Source organism: Pollachius pollachius (genome assembly GCF_949987615.1).
Source record: "Pollachius pollachius genome assembly, chromosome: 19".
Lineage (NCBI taxonomy): Eukaryota > Metazoa > Chordata > Actinopteri > Gadiformes > Gadidae > Pollachius > Pollachius pollachius.
The window spans coordinates 1,155,320-1,175,490 of NC_136952.1; the positions used below are offsets into that span (position 1 = coordinate 1,155,320).

Consider the following 20,171-nt stretch of genomic DNA (forward strand, 5'->3'; position numbering starts at 1 on the left):
TAAGTGTACTCATGGAAGTACGGATATCGGAACACAGCACTCTACTCTATACACCACCATCCTCCACTCCCTGGTGCCTCCCTGTGACTCCTCCCATTGTTCTCATTTTGAATGCGGGGGGTTGGCTGGAACATCCCTTTCCAGGAAATTTAGAGAAACCCCGTTCTTTTATAATTCAATAGCGCATCATTGATTGATTGAATGATGTGTAAAATGTCTTTTACACAACATGTAAAAGAAAAACAGAAATTGTCATACAGAAAATAATGATGTTATAATGATAATGATGCACAAAATAGAAAGCATAATTAGATACATAAATGCCAAACACTTGCGGATTGAAATAACATAACACTATCAAAGCTGGTATTAACTATTTCATATACAGTCTGCTACTTTCATGTCTCATTATGTAATTCTTATATTACCAAGATCTCGCTCGAATGGGGTGAAGAGGTTGTTGGACATCGAATGTGGGGCTGCGTGTTCTGTCCGTCGTTAATCAGAACGGCCGCATGTGAGGCAGTAACTGCATCACATTATCAGGCTGCAGTTTCTATTGTACCTACAGTATGTGTTCGCTAAGTTGAATACATTGTTCCCAAGTCTCTTGCTATGAAAGATTTGTGTGCAATCCTCAAATGCACTCCTACAATCACCCCCGATCCCACTTCTCAAATATCTAAAACATTTATAGACTTGGTCTTCCTTGGAGTTGAGGAGAAGCTGAACTTATTCAAACGGGCAGTTCTGCATTGCAGCTGCAGCAGTGCTCAGTAAGACCAGAGCCGCCTCCCACTGAGCTCTCGTGAGGGAAGCGCAGGCAGGGCGGGGCTAGGAGCTCTGCTGACAGTTTGAGGAGCCAATGGATGTTAGTAGATTTAGTCACATGCTTTTGAATGCTTTTCATTGGTTCAATATTTGTAAAAGCTTCAGTCTGACATAAAGGGTGAAGAATACCATGGATTTATGAACAATTTAAAAGACGAATGATGGAGACGAGGTTTCTGCCCAACAGTGAAGATATGCTTGTTGTTCTATAGTGGTTGGTTCATTTGGTATACTAAAGGCAGAGAATTTAAATTGAACTGATGAATTCATATTTGAACTGCCATGCATATACAAGTTCATATACTACATGCATATACTCTCTCTCTGTCTCTCTCTACTTGCCTGTTTCTCTCCCCTTCTGTCTCTCTCCTCTTCTCTGTTTCTCTCCCCTGCTGTCTCTCTCTTTCTCCCTCTCTGTTGTCCGTCCATATAAAATAGTCTACTCGACTACTTAACACTCTTAGAATAGCACTTTGATTCTGAAGTGCCGGTACTTTGCATTATAGCAGCGATCTAATGCCGTTGTAATCCCCTGTGGAAGAGAATCTCATCTGTAATCAATCCTGATGGGTTTAGTCCGGACACTTAAAGGTGGCCTGAAATAAACAAAGTCTGAATGCGGTCTCACACTCACTACGGGCTGTGGCTCAGGAGGTAGAGCGGGTTGGCTGGTAACTGGAAGGTTGCTAGTTCGATCCCCGACTCCTCCTAGCTGAGTGTCGAGGTGTCCCTGAGCGAGACGCCTCACCCTGACTGATCCCGCCGAGCTGGCTGTCGCCCTACGTGGTTGTCGCCCTGTGTGGCGACACCCGTCGGTGTGTGAATGTGTGCATGAATGGGTGAATGTCAGGCAGTAATGTAAAGCGCTTTGAGTGGCCGCTGGTTAGAACAGCGCTAACCTATAAATGCCGTCTGTTTACCATTAACCGTTCCCTCAGGGGTTCCACCGGTACTCCACAGACGCCTCCTGGCATGTGCCGCACTTTGAGAAGATGCTGTACGACCAGGCCCAGCTGGCCGTGGCCTACGTCACCGCCTTCCAGGTGGGTGCTTCCCCACTGGTCTCCTCGGTGCTTTAATGGTCACCCACACAAACACACACGGTATTGTAATGGGGAAGATTCACAGATGTTAAGAGATGTAGACGTGCATCTCACCTAAAAGTTGATGACTAAAACAAAGCCTATAACGATATACTATAATTACTACTGATATTAACTTGGGAAGGAAGTCAGCAGGAATCACATGATACAATGTTGAAATGATTCTGTGAAGATTGCGTTTCATAAAATATTTAGATATGATATTGAGATTTTTTTGTTTTTTTTGTGATTTAACGCCAAAGTCATGGTTTAGTATCTTAAGGTCCGCGGTGAACAGAACACAACGTCATTTATTCAAATGTACCATTTGCCAATGCTCTACAGCGCCCACTGTGGGGCGACATGCGTATTCCACCACTCAGGTTCCAACCCCATCAGAAACGTGTCGTCGCGCGCTGCACAGGAACACAATGAGCAGCCACCGGGAATGGAAACGACACGAGCGAGATTCCAGGCTCCCTAGAAACGAATGCCATATGAATGAAGCAGAGTGGCAGCATTGAAAACCAGCAGAGAACATTAACGATGGGGACAATAGCTGGGGTCTGTCACCGGGAGCAGCTTGAGGGCGTCTCGTTTCATAACCCCATTGTTTGCCCTGATGTGTGACATTGACCAATCGGAAATGCTCGATTCAGCTTCTTTTTTTTTACCAAATACCCGTTCCTCCACGCTGACTCACGTTGCCTGGCTGATACGACCGCACTCGGCCGTGTAAACCTACCCAACCCGACCCCCCCCCACCCTGCTGATACGGAGCACCATGATAAGACCTCTGTTGAAGCCGTGTAAACATCTGTATTGTGCCCTGTTGTGGCTGATATCCGCAATCAGATATCAAGGGTTCAGTATTGGGGTGCTAGTCACTACCCTCCCTGCCCGTTCAGACCGGGTGGTTCGGACAAGCAGGCGGTCCTGGGAGTAAACAGCACAGTCAAATAACGCCGTTAGGAATTAGATGTTCATCATCAGGTTCAAAGACAGGGAGCCTGAAATGGCAGTTAACATTGCTGTCATCGTAGAGATCCCTTCAATAAGAAGAGGTGCTCTTAGTTGTTCCAATGCTTGATGCCGTATCGCTATAAACTCTGTCTCGGCCCATCCTCAAGTTCAGGAATCGGAATCGGTATCTGGAGGGGGAAAAAAAAAAAAAAAAGAGAAAAAGCTGATTAAAAAAAGGGTATCGGAACATCTCTATTTTAATTTGGACACAAACACGCAGATGCGCGCAAGCGATGTATAAATAAATAAGTTAATGTGAAAGCAGGTTGCTGCACGCCACCTAGGTGGCTGCTACACCCCTACACCTCGGGGACTTTAACAGGGCCCCTCCAGACAGAAGGAATCAGGGTGGAGGGGTTGGAGAGACGGTTTATTGTAGATGTTTGTAGATAATGATGCTGGTGCCCCACGTTGCCATGGAGGAGATCTCTCCCTGAGTGTGTTTGTGGGGATGGCTGGACTAACCTGTACACACTGATGGCACAATGTGCAACAGGTGTGCAGCCTCACCCGGCCCCAGAGTCCAATCAGACTCGGCCAGGTGAGGCAGCTGTGACCAGCTATCTCCCCCAGCAGACTTGTGGTTGGTTGTGAGGCGATTGCTGTGAGCACAGTGCTTCATGCAACGCCATGCTACCCTATGTCTGTGTATGGAAATAATAGAAAGCGTCTTGGTTAAGGTTAGGCCATGCAGCAGGTACCCCACTACACAGGTGCATTGTGGGATGTTCTTGGTGTGTTCCAGGTGTCAGGAGAGCAGTTCTTTGCGGATGTGGCCAGGGATATACTGGCCTACGTCTCCAGAGACCTGAGTGACAAGGTGAGACATCCCTTCCCTTGTTAGCACTCCTCTGTGTGTGTGTGTGTGTGTGTGTGTGTGTGTGTGTGTGTGTGTGTGTGTGTGTGTGTGTGTGTGCGCGTGTGTGAGAGCGCACATCAATCATACGGAGACCTTCCCACTCAATTGACCCGACCTATCTCCGATGTGTGTCACTGTATTTTTTTAATATTCTTTTGCCTTTTCCAAAGAACATAGTAATTGGAAAAATATAATAAACCGCCTCTAATAATGTGTCTGGGTTCATCCTGTGTGTGTGCGTGTGTGTGGTTGAGGTCAACCAGCTGCCTGGGTTTTGACAAAGTGCCTCAAGTCCTCGTTCACTCACATGCTCCCTCTCTCTTTCTCTGGGTCAGCCCGACTCTACATGCGTGGCGGCCATTTTCTTTTGATTGATGACTGGACAGCACCGAGGGGCACACGCAATTAAGACGCGTGCTCTTTTGTGATCGTTATATTCCCCAAGATTTATTATGTAATTATACGGCAATTAGTTATTACGGCATGCAAGTCATTTCTCCGGGCCGGATATTGTGTGTCAGTTTTTGCTGTGTCGTGGAAGCGTTTCGCACAGGGTTACCTGGAAGCAGGTGGCATTCCTCCTGGAATAACATTTTGTACGTATTTGTAGGATGTATGGTTCTAGTCTCGTGCACCTTTAAGAAAATTGAGAAGAAATATTTGCTTTCATGAATAAGAATATAGCCGTATGTATATTAGGAATACAGCGATGTCGGCCTTGTTTTATTAAACGGTGAGGGGCCACGACAGTTCGGTCCATTAAGGGAAAACAAATTATTATTATTATTTTTGGTTAAAAGCGTCTGCTAAATGCCCTAAATGTAAATGTAAAACCAAGCAAGGGTAAGGACCTCTGTTGATTGGCTTAGAAACCGACTGATTAGTTTTGAGTACGCCCCCTGGTGTAACCTTAAGAGATGCAGCGTCTGTTCAGAAGTGTTAATCAGACGTAGCTCACCAAGGAGATGGATAACAAGGCTCCCTAACACGGTGAAATCCCTCCTCTTTGGTTTGACTGAAGCCAAAGTGTTGCTATCCCAGGAGAGACGTCCCAACATGCACACGGGCAAGCATGCACTGACAGCTTTGTCACAGTGTGCCCATCGTCAATGTTATCTGACTGATATAAAGTGACTTGTTTCTCTCTGCATTAAGAACCATTTTAAAGTCCATCGTCCAATAAGCTCTGCAACTGTTAAAAGGTAGTCTAGAGTGTGATAACATCATTCACTCAAACAAGAGGAAGACAGCAGCTATAATAGTGCTGTCGTCTGCACACAACTGCACTCAAAACATTATCTCTTCTCTCTGCAGTTTCCTGGGGTTGCTTTTGTGTGTGATAGTAGTTGGTAGTTCTTTGGCTCCACCTTAACAAATACTAAAATGTCCAGTTTGTCCCAGAACTGCTTGCACTGAGAATCCTTTAAACCTTTCGTTAACGCCCAAATCCCCTTTTTCAGCTGAAAACGGCTCCGTTCTAGTCTCATCGGAAGTGTTGGTCAACTCTTCCGTGTTACTATTTACTAAAATGTTTAGTAAAAAGTGGGTAGAAGAGAGGGGACATTCCAACCCTTCCGGCTCAAGACTTTTATCCAGGCTGCTAGTTCTCTGCAGGCTGCTTACCCCAGCAGCACATTCATCGAAGGCCACGCTCCTTACACCTGCTCCTACACAACCCAGCGTGAACGTTTGTTCTTAAACCCTGAAGACTGTCAAGACTCCTCAAAGGTTGTATCAGCGTTGCTAGGCCGAAGCATAAATGATCACATTCGTCTGATCTTTCCTCGCGATCCGCTAGCTGCCCGCCTCATAAGCAGGCCGTCAAAAAGCTGCGTCTCTGTGGGCCGCCTGTGCCCCGAGATCGTACACAAAAACAAATGGTACTACCAACCACTCAAAACCTAAATAAATAGGATTCCAACCAATCCCCGACAAGGGGGGGGTGTTGTGGGGTTTTGCGCTGCGTTCACGATCGTTTTGACTGGATGCACGAAACACGGAAGGGGGGGGCGAGCTGGCTGTTTGTTTGGGATCTCGCTTCAAACACCGACAGGAGTGACCTCACCCAACATCGCTGATACGACCTCTAAGACCTCCAATGGCTGCCCGGACGGCGCTCGTTGACCTAACCTTCTACCCCCACAGTCCGGGGGCTTCTACAGCGCGGAGGACGCGGACTCTGTGCCGGCCGGCGGGGGGCCGGAGAAGCGGGAGGGGGCGTTCTGCGTGTGGACGGCGTCGGAGCTGCGTGAGCTGCTGGGCGAGGTGCTGCCGGGCGCCACGGGCCGCGCCAGCCTGGCCGAGGTCGCCATGCACCACTACGGGGTCCGCGAGCAGGGCAACGTGGAGCCAGAGCAGGTGGGGCGGGGGGGAGACCAGGTGTTCATGTGGTTCTGTGTTCACTTTGTTGTTGTGAGGCTTGGTAACTGAGAAGGGGATTTAAAAAAATCTTGATTGATTATTAAAAGATCAATAGATATCTATAGATAAAGTTATATATGTATAGAGATGGATAGAAAGATATATGTATAGATAGATGTCTAGTTGGATAGATATTCATAATCCAAAAATATATGTAGGAACAACCTTATTACTGTAGTTAATTTCACAAAACACACACACACACACACACACCTCGTCTATAACCCCCCCCCCCGTACACAAGGACCCCCATGGTGAGCTGCAGGGCCAGAACGTCCTCATCGTGCGCTACTCCGTGGAGCTGACGGCCGCGCGCTTCGGCCTGAGCGTCGCCACGGTGACCGAGCTGCTGGCCTCCGCCAGGGCCAAGATGGCGGCCGTGAGGAGCACCCGGCCCCGCCCACATCTGGACACCAAGATGCTGGCCTCGTGGAACGGTAAGAGGACCTGGTCCGCGCGGACGTCTCCATCGCGCGCCAGGGAACGCCGTGGAGGCCTCTTCATGGACCCACATTCCCGCAACGCCACGGCCGCGCAGTCGTGAACCTTTTATGGTTCTGCGCCGGGTTTCAGTGAGCGGACCAATCACAGCCCTCGCTGCTGCGTCGCCTCGACGGGAGGTTATGATTTTTGGGAGGCGCACGTCCGGCCCTTGCGGTGGACGATAGGGGTCCGTGACCCCCTTGCGTTGCGTGAGCGTGGGACCATAAAGAGCTCTTTAGGGACTGACAGGTTGTGAGTGACAGCACTGGTTACATACGCTGCTGTGTCTGGGCTGTCTGCCTGATGACGCACACGTGCACACAAACCGGCCGCCTTGCTCAATTATAAAGTGGCTTTGCATGCAATAAGATCGATAACAGAATCCAGGGAAAACGCACACGCACACAAACACGGGCAAACCGCAATTTGAGTCACCAGAACCCCCCAGGTCTCTCGCTCTCTCGCTCTCTTCGTATCTTGCTCTCTTCGTTTCTCTCTCTCTCTCTCTCTCTCTCTCTCTCTCTCTCTCTCTCTCTCTCTCTCTCTCTCTCTCTCTCTCTCAATGAAGGGGCCTATCCGTCTTCCCTTGCAGTGTATTGAAGGCCGGGTTTCTCTTCACCCTGGGACTTTGATTCGCCTCATGGAAGTGCAAATTAGGAAAGGGAGCTCTGTACAGAGAGGGCGACGGGGGGAGGGAGAGGGAGACTTCAAAGCTCTGAGCTGGGGAGGTGAACCCCAAAGCCGGCACCCTGGTGGCCCCTTGTATCGGTGAGAGGGGCGGGGCGGTGGACCCTCCCACCACTCATTTCACACTCCTTAGCCTGGTCGGCGATTCGATTCTCGACTACACTCAACCGTTGCCTCCTCTCCTCTCTCCCTCCCATCCTCCCCTGATCCCTCCCTTCCCACTCTCCTCCCTTCCTCCCCTCCTCTCCTCTGTCCCTCTCCCCTCCTTCCTCCCTCCCTCCCGCCCCTTCTTCACCCTCCCCTCTCTCCCTCCTCTCCTCACCCCCCCCCTCCATCCTCTCCTCCTCCCTCCATTCCCCCCTCATCCCTCCCTCCCTCTCTTCTCCCCCCCCTCGCCTCCTCCCCTCCTCCCTCTCTCCCTCCTCTCCTCCTCCCTCCATTCGCCCCTCATCCCTCCCTCCCTCTCTTCTCCCCCCCCTCTCCTCCTCCCCTCCTCCCTCTCTCCCTCCTCTCCTCCTCCCTCCATTCCCCCCTCATCCCTCCCTCCCTCTCTTCTCCCCCCCCCTCTCCTCCTCCCCTCCTCTCTCTCTCCCTCCTCTCCTCCCCCCCCCCCCCCCCCCCCCAGGCCTGATGCTGTCGGGCTTCGCGTGCGTCGGCGCGGCGTTGGGCGATGAGGCTCTGCTGCAGCGGGCGGAGCGGGCGGCGCGCTTCCTGAAGGAGCACCTGTGGGACGCCGAGCGGCAGACCATGCTGCGCTCCTGTTACCGCGGCGACCAGATGGAGGTGGAGTCAACGTAAGGGACCGCCGCCGGCTCACACACACCCCCCCACACCCCGATGGGGAGTTAGTTTAGGCTCTTTTGTTTGTTTGCTCGGGGAGTACAATGGGTTGTTTGATGTTCAAAGCGTCTTGCAATAGGGAGAAAGCAGAAGAAGTTGAGATTTGAAACTACGCTGATAAACATCCACTCCCTCCCTCCTTCTCCACGTTTCTGGAGAACCAATGAGCAATCATGGAAGAGATGCCCTGATGGGTCAGAAATGAGGCAGGAGCCGTCTACAATTTGAATCATCTCGTGCAGAGGAACTCAAAATCCAGTTATTCTGACAACATTTCACTCACTTATAGCTGGTGGATGGATGACATGTCTGACACACATCACTCATATGATAACGGCTGATCTAAGCCTAGCATACTGCAGCTTTCGAGGGCCCCATCTAGTACCCAATGATTAACTCTGCCAACATGACGGCTTCTATGCAGGATTTTCCAGTTCTTCTCCAACTGTTCTTGGTCAAAGATGATTAATTATGACATGCTGATGAGCCAAGAGGACGCCGGACACAGATATTTACCTTCAGGGCGTTTAGCAGACGCTTTTTTCCAAAGCGAGTTACAATAAGTATATTTGTCTCTGTCGGTACAGTAAGGATGTTCATATAACCAAGTGCCAGGCACTAACAATTCCTAGGTTAACCAATTCCCTGTTTACAACACAGATAGCTAGGATAATATGCTACATAATGCTAGCCTCGGTTGATAGCCTCGGTCGCTAGCCTCGATTGCTAGTCTCGGTCACTAGCATTGGTCACTAGCCCCGGTCGCTAGCCTCAGTTGCTAGCCTATAGCGTTTCAACCAACGTAGGCCTGATTTACATCTGAATAAGAATATGAGGGTAAGAAACAGGAAGTGACATCACCCGGGGCGGACGTTGAAGGATGATTCGTTCAGTGATTTGAAAAATACAATTGAGCTGCTTCCTTATACGAGATGGAATTGAGGGGGTGAGTGTAGATAGTTCTTCATCTTGTCCCGGTGTAGAGGCAGTAATGTCTGCATTTTAGCAGTTTAGGTATGTTCACACTCCGTCCGTAATGGATGGACGCCCTCAGGCCCTGCCTGTCTCCAGGGCGTCCATCATCGTACCGGCTGAACGAAGGAGAGAACCAACGGTGGAGAAGCTCTTGTTATCCCCGGCAGAAGTCGTGGTGTTACCCCTAGCAAGCTTTACCTCTGCAGAAGAAGTGAATCACTGCTGTATCCCTACTGCATACGCCCATACATGCATTGTGCTGGGATTATTATGGTCTAGCAGAGCAACACAGTGCTGCTTGTTGCTCTCAGAGCACCAGGTGTCCCACTCTGTTGCCATGGCCGGCTCTGCGCCCTAGTTACGGCGGGAAAGCAGCGAATCAGCAGGAAGACCGACAGGCAGGGAGTCCCAGAACCCAAACGATGAAGGATGTTATCTAAATGCCTGCACAACACACACAAAACACACAACACACAACACAAACACACACACAGTCCCGGTTTCATGTTCGTTCATCCTGGCCACGTTGCGAGGTGTCGTCTGTGTGGAGGATGCTCACTAGGCCTGTGTTTTCTTATTATATTACATTTTTATAGTTTTTATTATGAGTGTTTTCTGTGCTTGGCCCGTTTCTGTGTCCCGCTAAATCAAACTTGTCACACCGGGCAGATATTGGCCACGGGCCCAGTGTGCAGGAGGGATGGCGGCTGCCTCCACTAACTGGGGTAATAGGCTGTGTTGTTGTGGAGGTATCGTATTCGTATATAAAAATAATAATAAGTCTGATATAACATAATTTACTCAGATTTAAGGGTTCTTAGATACAGTTTGTGTATTGACCAATCACCAATCACGTTGATCCGTTTACGATCAGACAACAAATCAGTCGTACGTAAGCAGTCATACATTCCTTTTCAATTGCAAAACATCGCAATAGGATTTTTTTCGTTTGGATCTAACTCGTTACTTTACTTTACTCAATGTATAAAGTTAAGTCAAAGGCTGTCAATACATGCCTATCCAACCGTCATGAAGACCTCAGGTCTAATACTACCCTACGGACGTGGATGCATTTCTTTTCAAGCTTTGCTGTGTTTTGAAAGGAGTAAGGAAGTAAAATATCGACGTACCCACGACAGCACGCGGTTAACGAGCCGGCGGGGATCTATCTTGGTCGATGCGTTCCTCTTCTCTTGTTCCATCGCCCCTCCTTCACCCTGACCTCCGTCAACATGGTTCTGGAACACAAACACCCTCCCTCCTCTCGCCCACCCCACCCCTGCACCCTCCTGGGACACAAACGTGGGATTTCCTTGGCTGCCGCTTTTCTCTCTTCAGGATTAATTTGGTGGATTGAACACATCATGTGACAGGAAGTAAAGGTCACTTGTTAACGATGGCCTGTAATCAGGAGGACTTGCGGCCACACCGATCTAATCCTCTGGTCTTGAAGCCCTGATGAGGCCCTGATGAAGCCCTGATGGAGCCCTGATGGAGCCCTGATGAAGCCCTGATGAAGCCCTGATGGAGCCCTGATGGAGCCCTGATGGAGCCCTGATGAAGCCCTGATGGAGCCCTGATGGAGCCCTGATGGAGCCCTGATGAAGCCCTGATGGAGCCCTGATGGAGCCCTGATGGAGCCCTGATGAAGCCCTGATGGAGCCCTGATGAAGCCCTGATGAAGCCCTGATGAAGCCCTGATGTAGCCCTGATGGAGCCCTGATGAAGCCCTGATGGAGCCCTGATGAAGCCCTGATGGAGCCCTGATGGAGCCCTGATGGAGCCCTGATGGAGCCCTGATGAAGCCCTTACCCTCTGGGTCTCCAGGTGCTGTCATTAAGCATTGGGGTGGCTCCTCACCCCATGTGTGTCTCGGTACCGCTGACTCGTTTAAGATTCACGGTGCGAATGGACTGGTTTTAAATATTTCTGAAAGCCTTTGTGTGGGGGTGTGTGTTTGGATTTGATGGAGTGTGTGTGTGTGTGCTTCCTAAAGAATAGAAGACACAGTGGCTGTTGGGAGTGTGGGGGTGGGGGGTGGGCAGTGGATTGAGTTGGGGAAGCCGGTCGCCATGGTAACCCCATTTTCAAAGACCAAAATTCTGTTTCCCTCCTAATAAATGGATGAGTACATAAATAAAGAAGTCCTCCTTAGTTCCAGCCATGAGACACGAGGAGGAACACCGCAGATCTCTGGCCATTGTCTCGCTCGCTCGTTCACTCGCTCACCTGCTTATGCACGCAGAGAGAGAGGGAGAGGGAGGGAGAGAGAGAGGGGGAGAGGGAGAGAGAGAGAGAGAGAGGGGAAGAGGGAGGGAGGGAGGGAGGGAGAGAGGGAGAGAGAGAGAGAGAGAGAGAGGGGAAGAGGGAGAGAGGGGGAGAGAGAGAGAGAGAGAGAGAGAGAGGGGGGGAGAGAGAGGGGAAGAGGGAGGGAGGGAGAGAGGGAGAGAGAGAGGGGAAGAGGGAGAGAGGGGGAGAGAGAGAGAGAGAGAGGGGGAGAGAGAGGGGAAGAGGGAGGGAGGGAGAGAGGGAGAGAGAGAGAGGGGAAGAAGGAGAGAGGGGGAGAGAGAGAGAGAGAGAGGTTAGGGTTGAGGAGAAGGAGTGACAGGTGTGGAGGTGGGGGGGGTCTAGGGAGCAGACGTCGGGGTACCGCCCCCCGGGATGAGGCGGCTGTGGGGAATGTCCTGTCTGTCTTCACGGCGTTCCGGACACGCTCCGCTGAGCTGGGACCCCCCATTGGGGGGGCGAGAGGGGGGGGGGGGGGGGGGAAGAGTCAGACAGGAGGAGGAGCTGAAACACACCGGAGGGGAGAGGTGTGTGTACGGAGGGGTTGTCTGATGTGTGTGTATGCGTGTGTACGGAGGGGTTGTCTGATGTGTGTGTACGGAGGGGTTGTCTGGTGTGTGTGTACGGAGGGGTTGTCTGGTGTGTGTGTACGGAGGGGTTGTCTGGTGTGTGTGTACGGAGGGGTTGTCTGGTGTGTGTACGGAGGGGGGGTGCTGGAGGTATATGTGGGGTTTAAGGGGGCTGTGGGTTTATGGAGGACATAAGAGGCGATTGATGGGATGATCAGGGGAAGTATTTTACCTCCTCTACAAGAACCGTGTGTGTGTTGAGATCCGCATCCAACTGAAAACACAGTTATGTAAATCCGACGCTGACATCAGAGTCGAACTGAACCCACAGCGGTGCGGCCGGAATCCCTCCCGTCTGACTCGACGACCTCTGGCGTCCAACACTTATACTCCAGCTCGTTATCGTCTGCTTGAATCAAAGTCTGCTGGAAACACTGAAATATTTATCTGGATATTCTCCATGTTCTAATATGCGTGCTCATATTCTAGAAGAGGGTCAAACGCAGAACGAAGAGTCAAATAGAAAACCGACCACCAACAACATCTAACATCACCAACAACAACAGCAACGTGTAACAGCACCTATATTCTGCATAGCCGCCCCCCTTAGACCCCCACGCCCCTCCTACCCACCTACTGTATGTTGTACGTCCTGGCACTTAACTATAGTACGTGTGTAGTACTATGGTGTAGCATCTTATCCTAGCTATCTTTGTTGTATACGGGGAATGGGTTAACCTAGCGATTGTTAGTGCTTGACACTATGAACACCCCCCTCCCTCCCTCCCTCCCTCCCACCCTTACTGTACCGACAGAGATATATTGTTCTTTCTCTGTCTTCTGAAAAATGTACTGATTGTAAGGCGCTTTGGATAAAAAAGCATCTGCTAAATGCCCTGAATATAAACGTTAAATGTAATTGTAAATCTTCCCTCCCCAGAAACAGCGTCCTCCGTCTCTCAGACTGTTACTTATTATAGTAAAAGGATAACTCCTTGTAATGGAGTGACACAAGAACGCAGGTGGAGACGTTGCTGTCCAATTAGGGAGGGGGGGGAACAATGTTAACGGTTACACTTAACAGGTGCCGTAGAGCATAGGAAACATAGGAAACAGCCGTGCACTTATTGAAATGCTCCCCTGGTTTTGTTTTTTGTTTATTGATGGTGTGTTCCTCAAACAGGCCGACGCCCATCCCCGGTTTCCTTGACGACTACGCCTTCGTGGCGTGCGGGCTGCTGGACCTGTACGAGGCCACGCTGCAGACGGAGTGGCTACGCTGGGCCGAGGAGCTGCAGCTGCGGCAGGACGTCCTGTTCTGGGACGCCCAGGGGGGAGGCTACTACTGCAGCCAGCCCAGCGACCCCACCCTGCTGCTGCAGCTCAAACAAGGTGAGGGGGGGGGGGGGGATGGATGGACAGACAGACAGACAGACGGATGGTGGACCAGCGTCAATAGGCCGATGGCAGAGCGAACAGAGTCGATCCCCCTGGGACCAGACTACCCCGTCGCCTCCGAAGGTGTGCGCTCCACTCAGGTGAAGGATCAATCGATCGTCCTCTCGAACCGGTGTCATAAACCCCGCCTCGAGCACGTTACACAGCCGCCGAGATCACATTTGACGCTCATTTAGTCGTTTCAAAAATCCTTCCGGATTTGCCGAGCCAGGACCGATATCTCCACCGCGGCTCCGACGGAGACAGGCACGCCGGGAGCCTGCCTCTGATCAGCGGCCTTCCTACCAACGCTCCTCTGGCACTCAGCCCTCTCTGTTCCCAGATAACCAGCGTTGAAACCCCGCTCCTACATCATGGGTACTCAGCTCCTCAGTTCAAGGTAGCACTCAGCTCCGAGCTGCCGTGCGCCGCTCTGAGATCTAATTCTGTAAACGTCTTCAGAGTTCTGGAGTGCTTCTCCGCTGGAGTCTCGGCGCCGCAGCGTGGAGCCTGATCTGAAGACGGAAGAAGAACCAGGGCGGAGAATGAAGCGAGCGTCGTTCTTCTCTAACGCAGAGCGCCTGGTTCCTCAGAGAGCCGGCACTCAGAGACGTTCTTCCTCCCCTGGATCTCCTCTGGGGTTTCTTTGTCTTCCTGAAGCGCTCCTCTCTCCGTCGGGCTCTGATCAGATTAATCTTACGACCGTTCTTCTTGAGATCTCTTAATTCAGTCGGCGTCTCTCGGCCCGTTCACGTTGTGCTGCATGGCGTTCTCCAGCCTCCAGACAGCCAAACACTGTGGGACGTCCACTCTCAGCCACATCTAAGTGTTCCTGGTCTGCGGTAACACAGGCCGCTCTCCAGAAAGAGCAGCCTCTCTCTCAGGTGTGTGTGTGTGTGTGCGCGCACCTGTAGGTATATATATATATATATATATATGTGTGTGTGTGTGTGCGCACCTGTGTTTGTGTGTGTGTGTGTGTGTGTGTGTGTGTGTGTGTGTGTGTGTGCGCGTCTGTACGTATGGGTGTATATATATGTGTGTGTGCGTGTGCGCAGCTAATGGTTCTCCTTGTTGCGGCCGGTTGACAAACGAGGGATGACAGGAGACGGGACAGACGTACACACCGGGACAGACGTACACACCGGGACAGACGTACACACCGGGACAGACGTACACACCGGGACAGACGTACACACGGGGACAGACGTACACAGCGTCCCGCGTCTCGCCGCTTCATCGAGGCTGACAGCCAAAGGTCTGGAGGGATTGACGGCGGCCATTATGGCCCCCGGGGCCTCTTAGGGGTCGGGATCCCATCAGAGACACCTGGCCCCGTCACACACACTGTCACCGGGAGATGGATTACCCCGCGACACCCGTGTGTGTGTGTGTGTGTGTGTGTGTGTGTGTGTGTGTGTGTGTGTGTGCGTGTGTGTGGGAGGGGGGTCTGGGTGTGTGTTGGGTACGGTTAAGAGTACGGGGTTTGGACGAAGTGGCAGATGAACAGACTGCACCTCAGGAGGCTCTTGTGTCCATCTCATCATCGCCGTCCTAAAGGTCAGCCAAAAGTCAGCCAGCCGAGTGGAGTACTGTGTGGCGCTCGCACTTAGTCAACGATAGAGACGGAGATATGAGGGGAATGTGCTCTCAGAACCACGTGCCTTCTCCTCTCTGGTCCAAGTGAGCACAGACTCCAAAGCTAATGTTATTCTGAACATTGTTGCACATCTCTCTGCAGCAGCAGATCTCCTCCTGGGAGTGCTCTGCCAGTGTTATTGTGTGTGTCTGTGTTGGAAAGTACATCACCTATTTCGCCCTTTGGTGCCAAGTAAAATGGTGTGTTATTTTTGTTTTACATCTTCTAACGTCTTTTGATATTCCTTTATCTCATTTCATTTCTCGCACACACACACACACACACACACACACACACACACACACACACACACACACACACACACACACACACACACACAGAGAGCCATGTTGAATGAGGTCACAGGGTGGGAAGTGAGCCTCTGGCCTCTCATTGGTCGCTGATAGGGAGATAAGGACCAATCACTTCACATTGCCGAGCCGTGCAGTCGCCCGCTAGACGCCACCATCTTGGCTCCAGGATCCGGACTCCGACTAGACGGTGTCTGTTATGGCCCTGTTGTTCCTGGTGGGGGGGGGGGGGGTCATGTTCTCATTCAGGGTCGTTAGGAACATCCTGGGAAGTGACGTCAGTGTGTCGGTAGCCATGCGGTGAACAAACATCAGCTAATGCTTTGGCGTCGCCCTCCTCTGACCGACGGCCTGCCTTTCGCCGTCTCCATCCTGGGCTATCGTCCAGCGAGGTCCATTAGTTTATGAGGAAAGAAATCAAATAAATGATAGAAAAAAAACAAATCTGATTTTGTTGTTGGCATCTCTGAAACGGAGGTAGCCATGACGACAGTCTCCTCGGGGATGGGTGAGGTCGTACAGTTCACTGGGTTGGTGTATTCAGTCCCCAGTGGATCACCTGATGGTTATACTGGGCCAATGCAAACCTGTACATACTGTGTTACCATACAGTTGGAAAATCGTACTGTTTTTATTAAAAGTGTGTTGTATAGTAGTGATAGTTCAACTTTGACCTCATGTATATATATACATATATATTGGATCAGTGTTTATGCGTGCGTAATAAGTAAACCTGGTAGTTGAATCAAGAATGGCTGTTTTAAAGTGTGCATCTCTCTCTGTATGTCCCCTCATACCATAAACCTTATACATGACGTTACACTATTGGATATGTGTTTAAAGGTTTCATTCCCCGAGAAACCGTTTAATCTTGTTCCTTTTGAAATACGATAGGTAACTCAGAGTTGGATATGCATGCTGAACATGAAAATGTTCTTCTACCTCGATTGCCTGCATTAGCAAATGAAAGTAAATAGACGCATAAACGAGCGAATTAGAAAAGCCTCACCAACTGACGTCAGTTGGTGAATCAGTGTTCATGGCCTCGCCCTCCTTGGCTTGGTGACACAGAGCCCATCTACGGCAGTCGGCGGTAACAGCAAGGTGCTTACATTGCGGAACAAGCACAGTGCCTGTGCTCTTTGTGGCGATAACAAATCAACGTCACATCTCTTGGCCAAGAAGAGAAGAATTGAGGATGAAACGGTTGGATTGGACATTCATTCATTCATTCATTCATTCATTCATTGGGCACGGCGGGAGTCGTGGCGGCCGGGAGTCGTGGGTGTGCCCGGGCCGTGGCCACGGTGAGCGAATGTCCAATCCAACCATTTCTTCTCCTGTCTCTCCTCTGTCCCCCCGTCTGTCCCCCGTCTGTCCCCCTGTCCCCCCGTCTGTCCCCCTGTCTGTCCCCCTGTCTGTCCCCCTGTCTGTCCCCCTGTCCCCCCGTCTGTCCCCCTGTCTGTCCCCCTGTCTGTCCCCCTGTCTGTCCCCCGTCTGTCCCCCTGTCCCCCCGTCTGTCCCCCTGTCTGTCCCCCTGTCTGTCCCCCTGTCTGTCCCCCTGTCCCCCCGTCTGTCCCCCTGTCTGTCCCCCCGTCTGTCCCCCCGTCTGTCCCCCTGTCTGTCCCCCTGTCCCCCCGTCTGTCCCCCTGTCTGTCCCCCTGTCTGTCCCTCTGTCCCCCTGTCTGTCCCCCCGTCTGTCCCCCTGTCTGTCCCCCTGTCCTCCCGTCTGTCCCCCTGTCCCCCCGTCTGTCCCCCTGTCTGTCCCTCTGTCCCCCCGTCTGTCCCCCTGTCTGTCCCCCTGTCTGTCCCCCTGTCCCCCTGTCTGTCCCCCTGTCTGTCCCCCTGTCTGTCCCCCTGTCTGTCCCCCTGTCCTCCCGTCTGTCCCCCTGTCTGTCCCCCTGTCCCCCTCGCTCCAGACCAGGACGGGGCAGAGCCCAGTGCTAACTCGGTGTCTGCGCTGAACCTGCTGCGGCTGTCCCACTACACCGCCCGGCGGGACTGGGCCCGCCGGGCGGAGCACCTGCTGGCCGCCTTCTCGGACCGCCTCACCAGGGTGCCCATCGCCCTGCCCCACATGGTGCGGGCGCTTCTGGCCCAGCACCACACCCTCCAGCAGGTCGGCACTCCACCAGCGCCAGCCCTCCTCCCCTGCTTCTCTCTTTCTCCCTTTATTTCTGCCTCCCTCCCTCCCGTCGCTCGCCCGCTCGCCTCACCCACTCACTCACTCACCCACTCACTTCACTCGCGCACACGTTAACTTCAGATGCGTGCACACCGGCTCAAACAGTCTCTCACCTGCTCGCTTCGCTCGCTCACACACTTAATTCAAATGCTCACACACTGGCACACTCAACCACTCACTGCAGATCGCTCACCCACTCCCTCACTTCACTTGCTCACACGCGCACACACGCACACACACACACACACACACACACACACACACACACACACACACACACACACACACACCTGAACCGACGCAGCCCCATCACATTGAGTAGTTACCTTAGAGCGCTAAGCTTTGCCCTGGTTTAACACGTTTTAGAGTTTAAGCTGCACCGTGTAACCTTTTTACTGCAGCTGTTTACCACATCGCAAAATAGCTGAAGCAGAAATGTTCTCAAAGTCAATCCATCCAGGGAACTTCTCCCTCGATGTCATCTTAATCCGGTCTACTTATGCTCCCCCACATTGGAAAAACACATTCTTAAATGACGCAGCTATAACTAAGGTTTAACTTCCTGATTGCTTGAGTTCGAGACCCTCCAGGTGTGTCTTCGGACCACAGGCCCGGCCCCTCCGTACCTCCGTTAGAACCCTATCCCGTGTGGAACTCGGCCGTCTGGGCGAATGAACTCCAACCAAGCACTCGTCAAACACTGAAGAACACGTCGCTGTTACAAAACACAACGAGGGCATTGATCTAAACGTTCCCCTCAGGGCCAGACGCACTCTTATCCTTCCTCCTCTCTGCCGCGTCGAGGCGCTTACGTGAGCCAGTGTGTTATCAGTCCAGAGAACGGTGCGACGTGGTCCCTGGGGGGGGCAGGCAGGCAGGCAGGCAGGCAGGCAGGCAGGCAGGCAGGCAGGAGCCATGAATCTGCCTCACTCTAATGAAGCCATTCATTACAAACAGTCAGCTTTTCTTGGGGACAAAAATCTGGCAGCCATCTTGGCTCATCCCAACTCCGGAGTCTGGGAGCGTAATTGAAGAAGTCGAAGGACGAGACGGGGACGGATCGCCTTTTAACGATGGTCTCCGAAACAGCAGGCGGCGGTAGTCAGTCATCGATGGTCACGTTTGACAGAAGGGAGATATGGGGGTGAACAGACGCGGGTCTGCTAGATGGATGTGACATCCCTTTCTTTGGTTTCCTTTGGTGGTCTTTTTGTTCTAGTTTCTGAACAAAACACCTCTCCCCCCCCACCTCCTCACCTCCTCACCGTATAACTTTTCCCCTGTAGATTGGAGCCCCCCCCCCCCTGCCTTTAATACAGTGCAGCGGAGAAGGGGAGGGAGGGATGGAGAGGGAGGGGGGAGGGAGGGAGGGAGGGAGGGGGAGAGGGAGCATCATTAGTCTTCTGTCCATCAGGGGTGACCTGTGGGGGAGGAGTCACCCAGGGCGGGCGGGGTCAGCGAGAAACGAGCCGGGAGCTCTGAGGGCACACCTGCCTCCCTCGTTAACCTCCCCCCCTCTCCCCCTCCGTCCCTCCTTCCCTCCCTCTTTCTCTCCTCTGTCAATTCTCACTCCTTCCCTACCCCGGCAGAATCCGGCTATTTTTATAGTGTTCTTTCTTTTCTCTGTCAAACTCTCGCTCCTACTCTATCTTCTCCTCTCTCTCTCTTTCTCCCCTTACCCTTCCCTGTCTCTCCCCTCACCCTTCTCTCTCTCTCTCTCTCTCTCTCTCTCTCTCTCTCTCTCTCTCTCTCTCTCTCTCTCTCTCTCTCTGTCTCCTTGGCCTCTTCCCTCTCTCTCTCCCCCCCTACTCTCTTGCCCTCGTTTTACAGCGTGTTTCCAGTGCATTATATATTCATGTGTTTGTTCATGCGTTTCATTGCGATAGATTGTCATCTGTGGTGAGAGGGATGCCCCAGACACCGCCGGTCTCCTAGCAACCGTCCGCTCCCTCTACTTACCGCACAAGGTAAGTGTTCTCCGTCCTGGCTGCGTGTGCGTGTGTGTGTGTGTGTGTGTGCGCGCGTGTGTGTGTGTGTGTGTGTGTGTGTGTGTGTGTGTGTGCGTGAGGGATGGAATGACGTGTCATCCTAACTAGCTTGTGAGTCATGACTGCCTGACCCTGAAATAATAAGATCAAGCTGTGACACAAACTGCATGGAGTCTCTCCTCCAGCCTGCTCTGTCATGGCCACACACACACACACACACACACACACACACACACACACACACACACACACACACACACACACACACACACACACACACACACACACACACACACACACAGACAAACACACGCACACACTGAGACCACATAAGCATGAGCATGCATGCACTCATCAACATATAGATGGCCTGTAGGGCACACGCACAAACAGACACATACTGCGAAGCCTGCGCACACAGACACACACGGCTGGGACAGGGCGTGGGCGGTTGGCCGGTCCCAGTGTGCCTTAAAGGTCATTCCCCTAATCCCGCCATCCTTCACAAAAGTTTCAGTATGCAGTCATGAGTTGAACCTAAAGGCATTTTGACAC

General features: G+C 52.0%; 1 protein-coding gene across 2 annotated transcripts in view; it reads left to right on the top strand.

Annotated features, from left to right (window-relative positions):
- The window catches only part of spata20 (spermatogenesis associated 20), a 36,151-nt gene that overhangs the window by 5,439 nt on the left and 10,541 nt on the right, over positions 1-20,171 (top strand). For both annotated transcript variants that reach the window (XM_079757017.1, XM_079757018.1), the window contains exons 8-15: positions 1,770-1,874; positions 3,682-3,756; positions 5,941-6,153; positions 6,461-6,653; positions 8,012-8,180; positions 13,240-13,448; positions 17,363-17,562; positions 19,515-19,595. In XM_079757017.1, the coding sequence (XP_079613143.1) occupies positions 1,770-1,874; positions 3,682-3,756; positions 5,941-6,153; positions 6,461-6,653; positions 8,012-8,180; positions 13,240-13,448; positions 17,363-17,562; positions 19,515-19,595 (1,245 nt within the window). The remainder of the gene's footprint in view (positions 1-1,769; positions 1,875-3,681; positions 3,757-5,940; positions 6,154-6,460; positions 6,654-8,011; positions 8,181-13,239; positions 13,449-17,362; positions 17,563-19,514; positions 19,596-20,171) is intronic.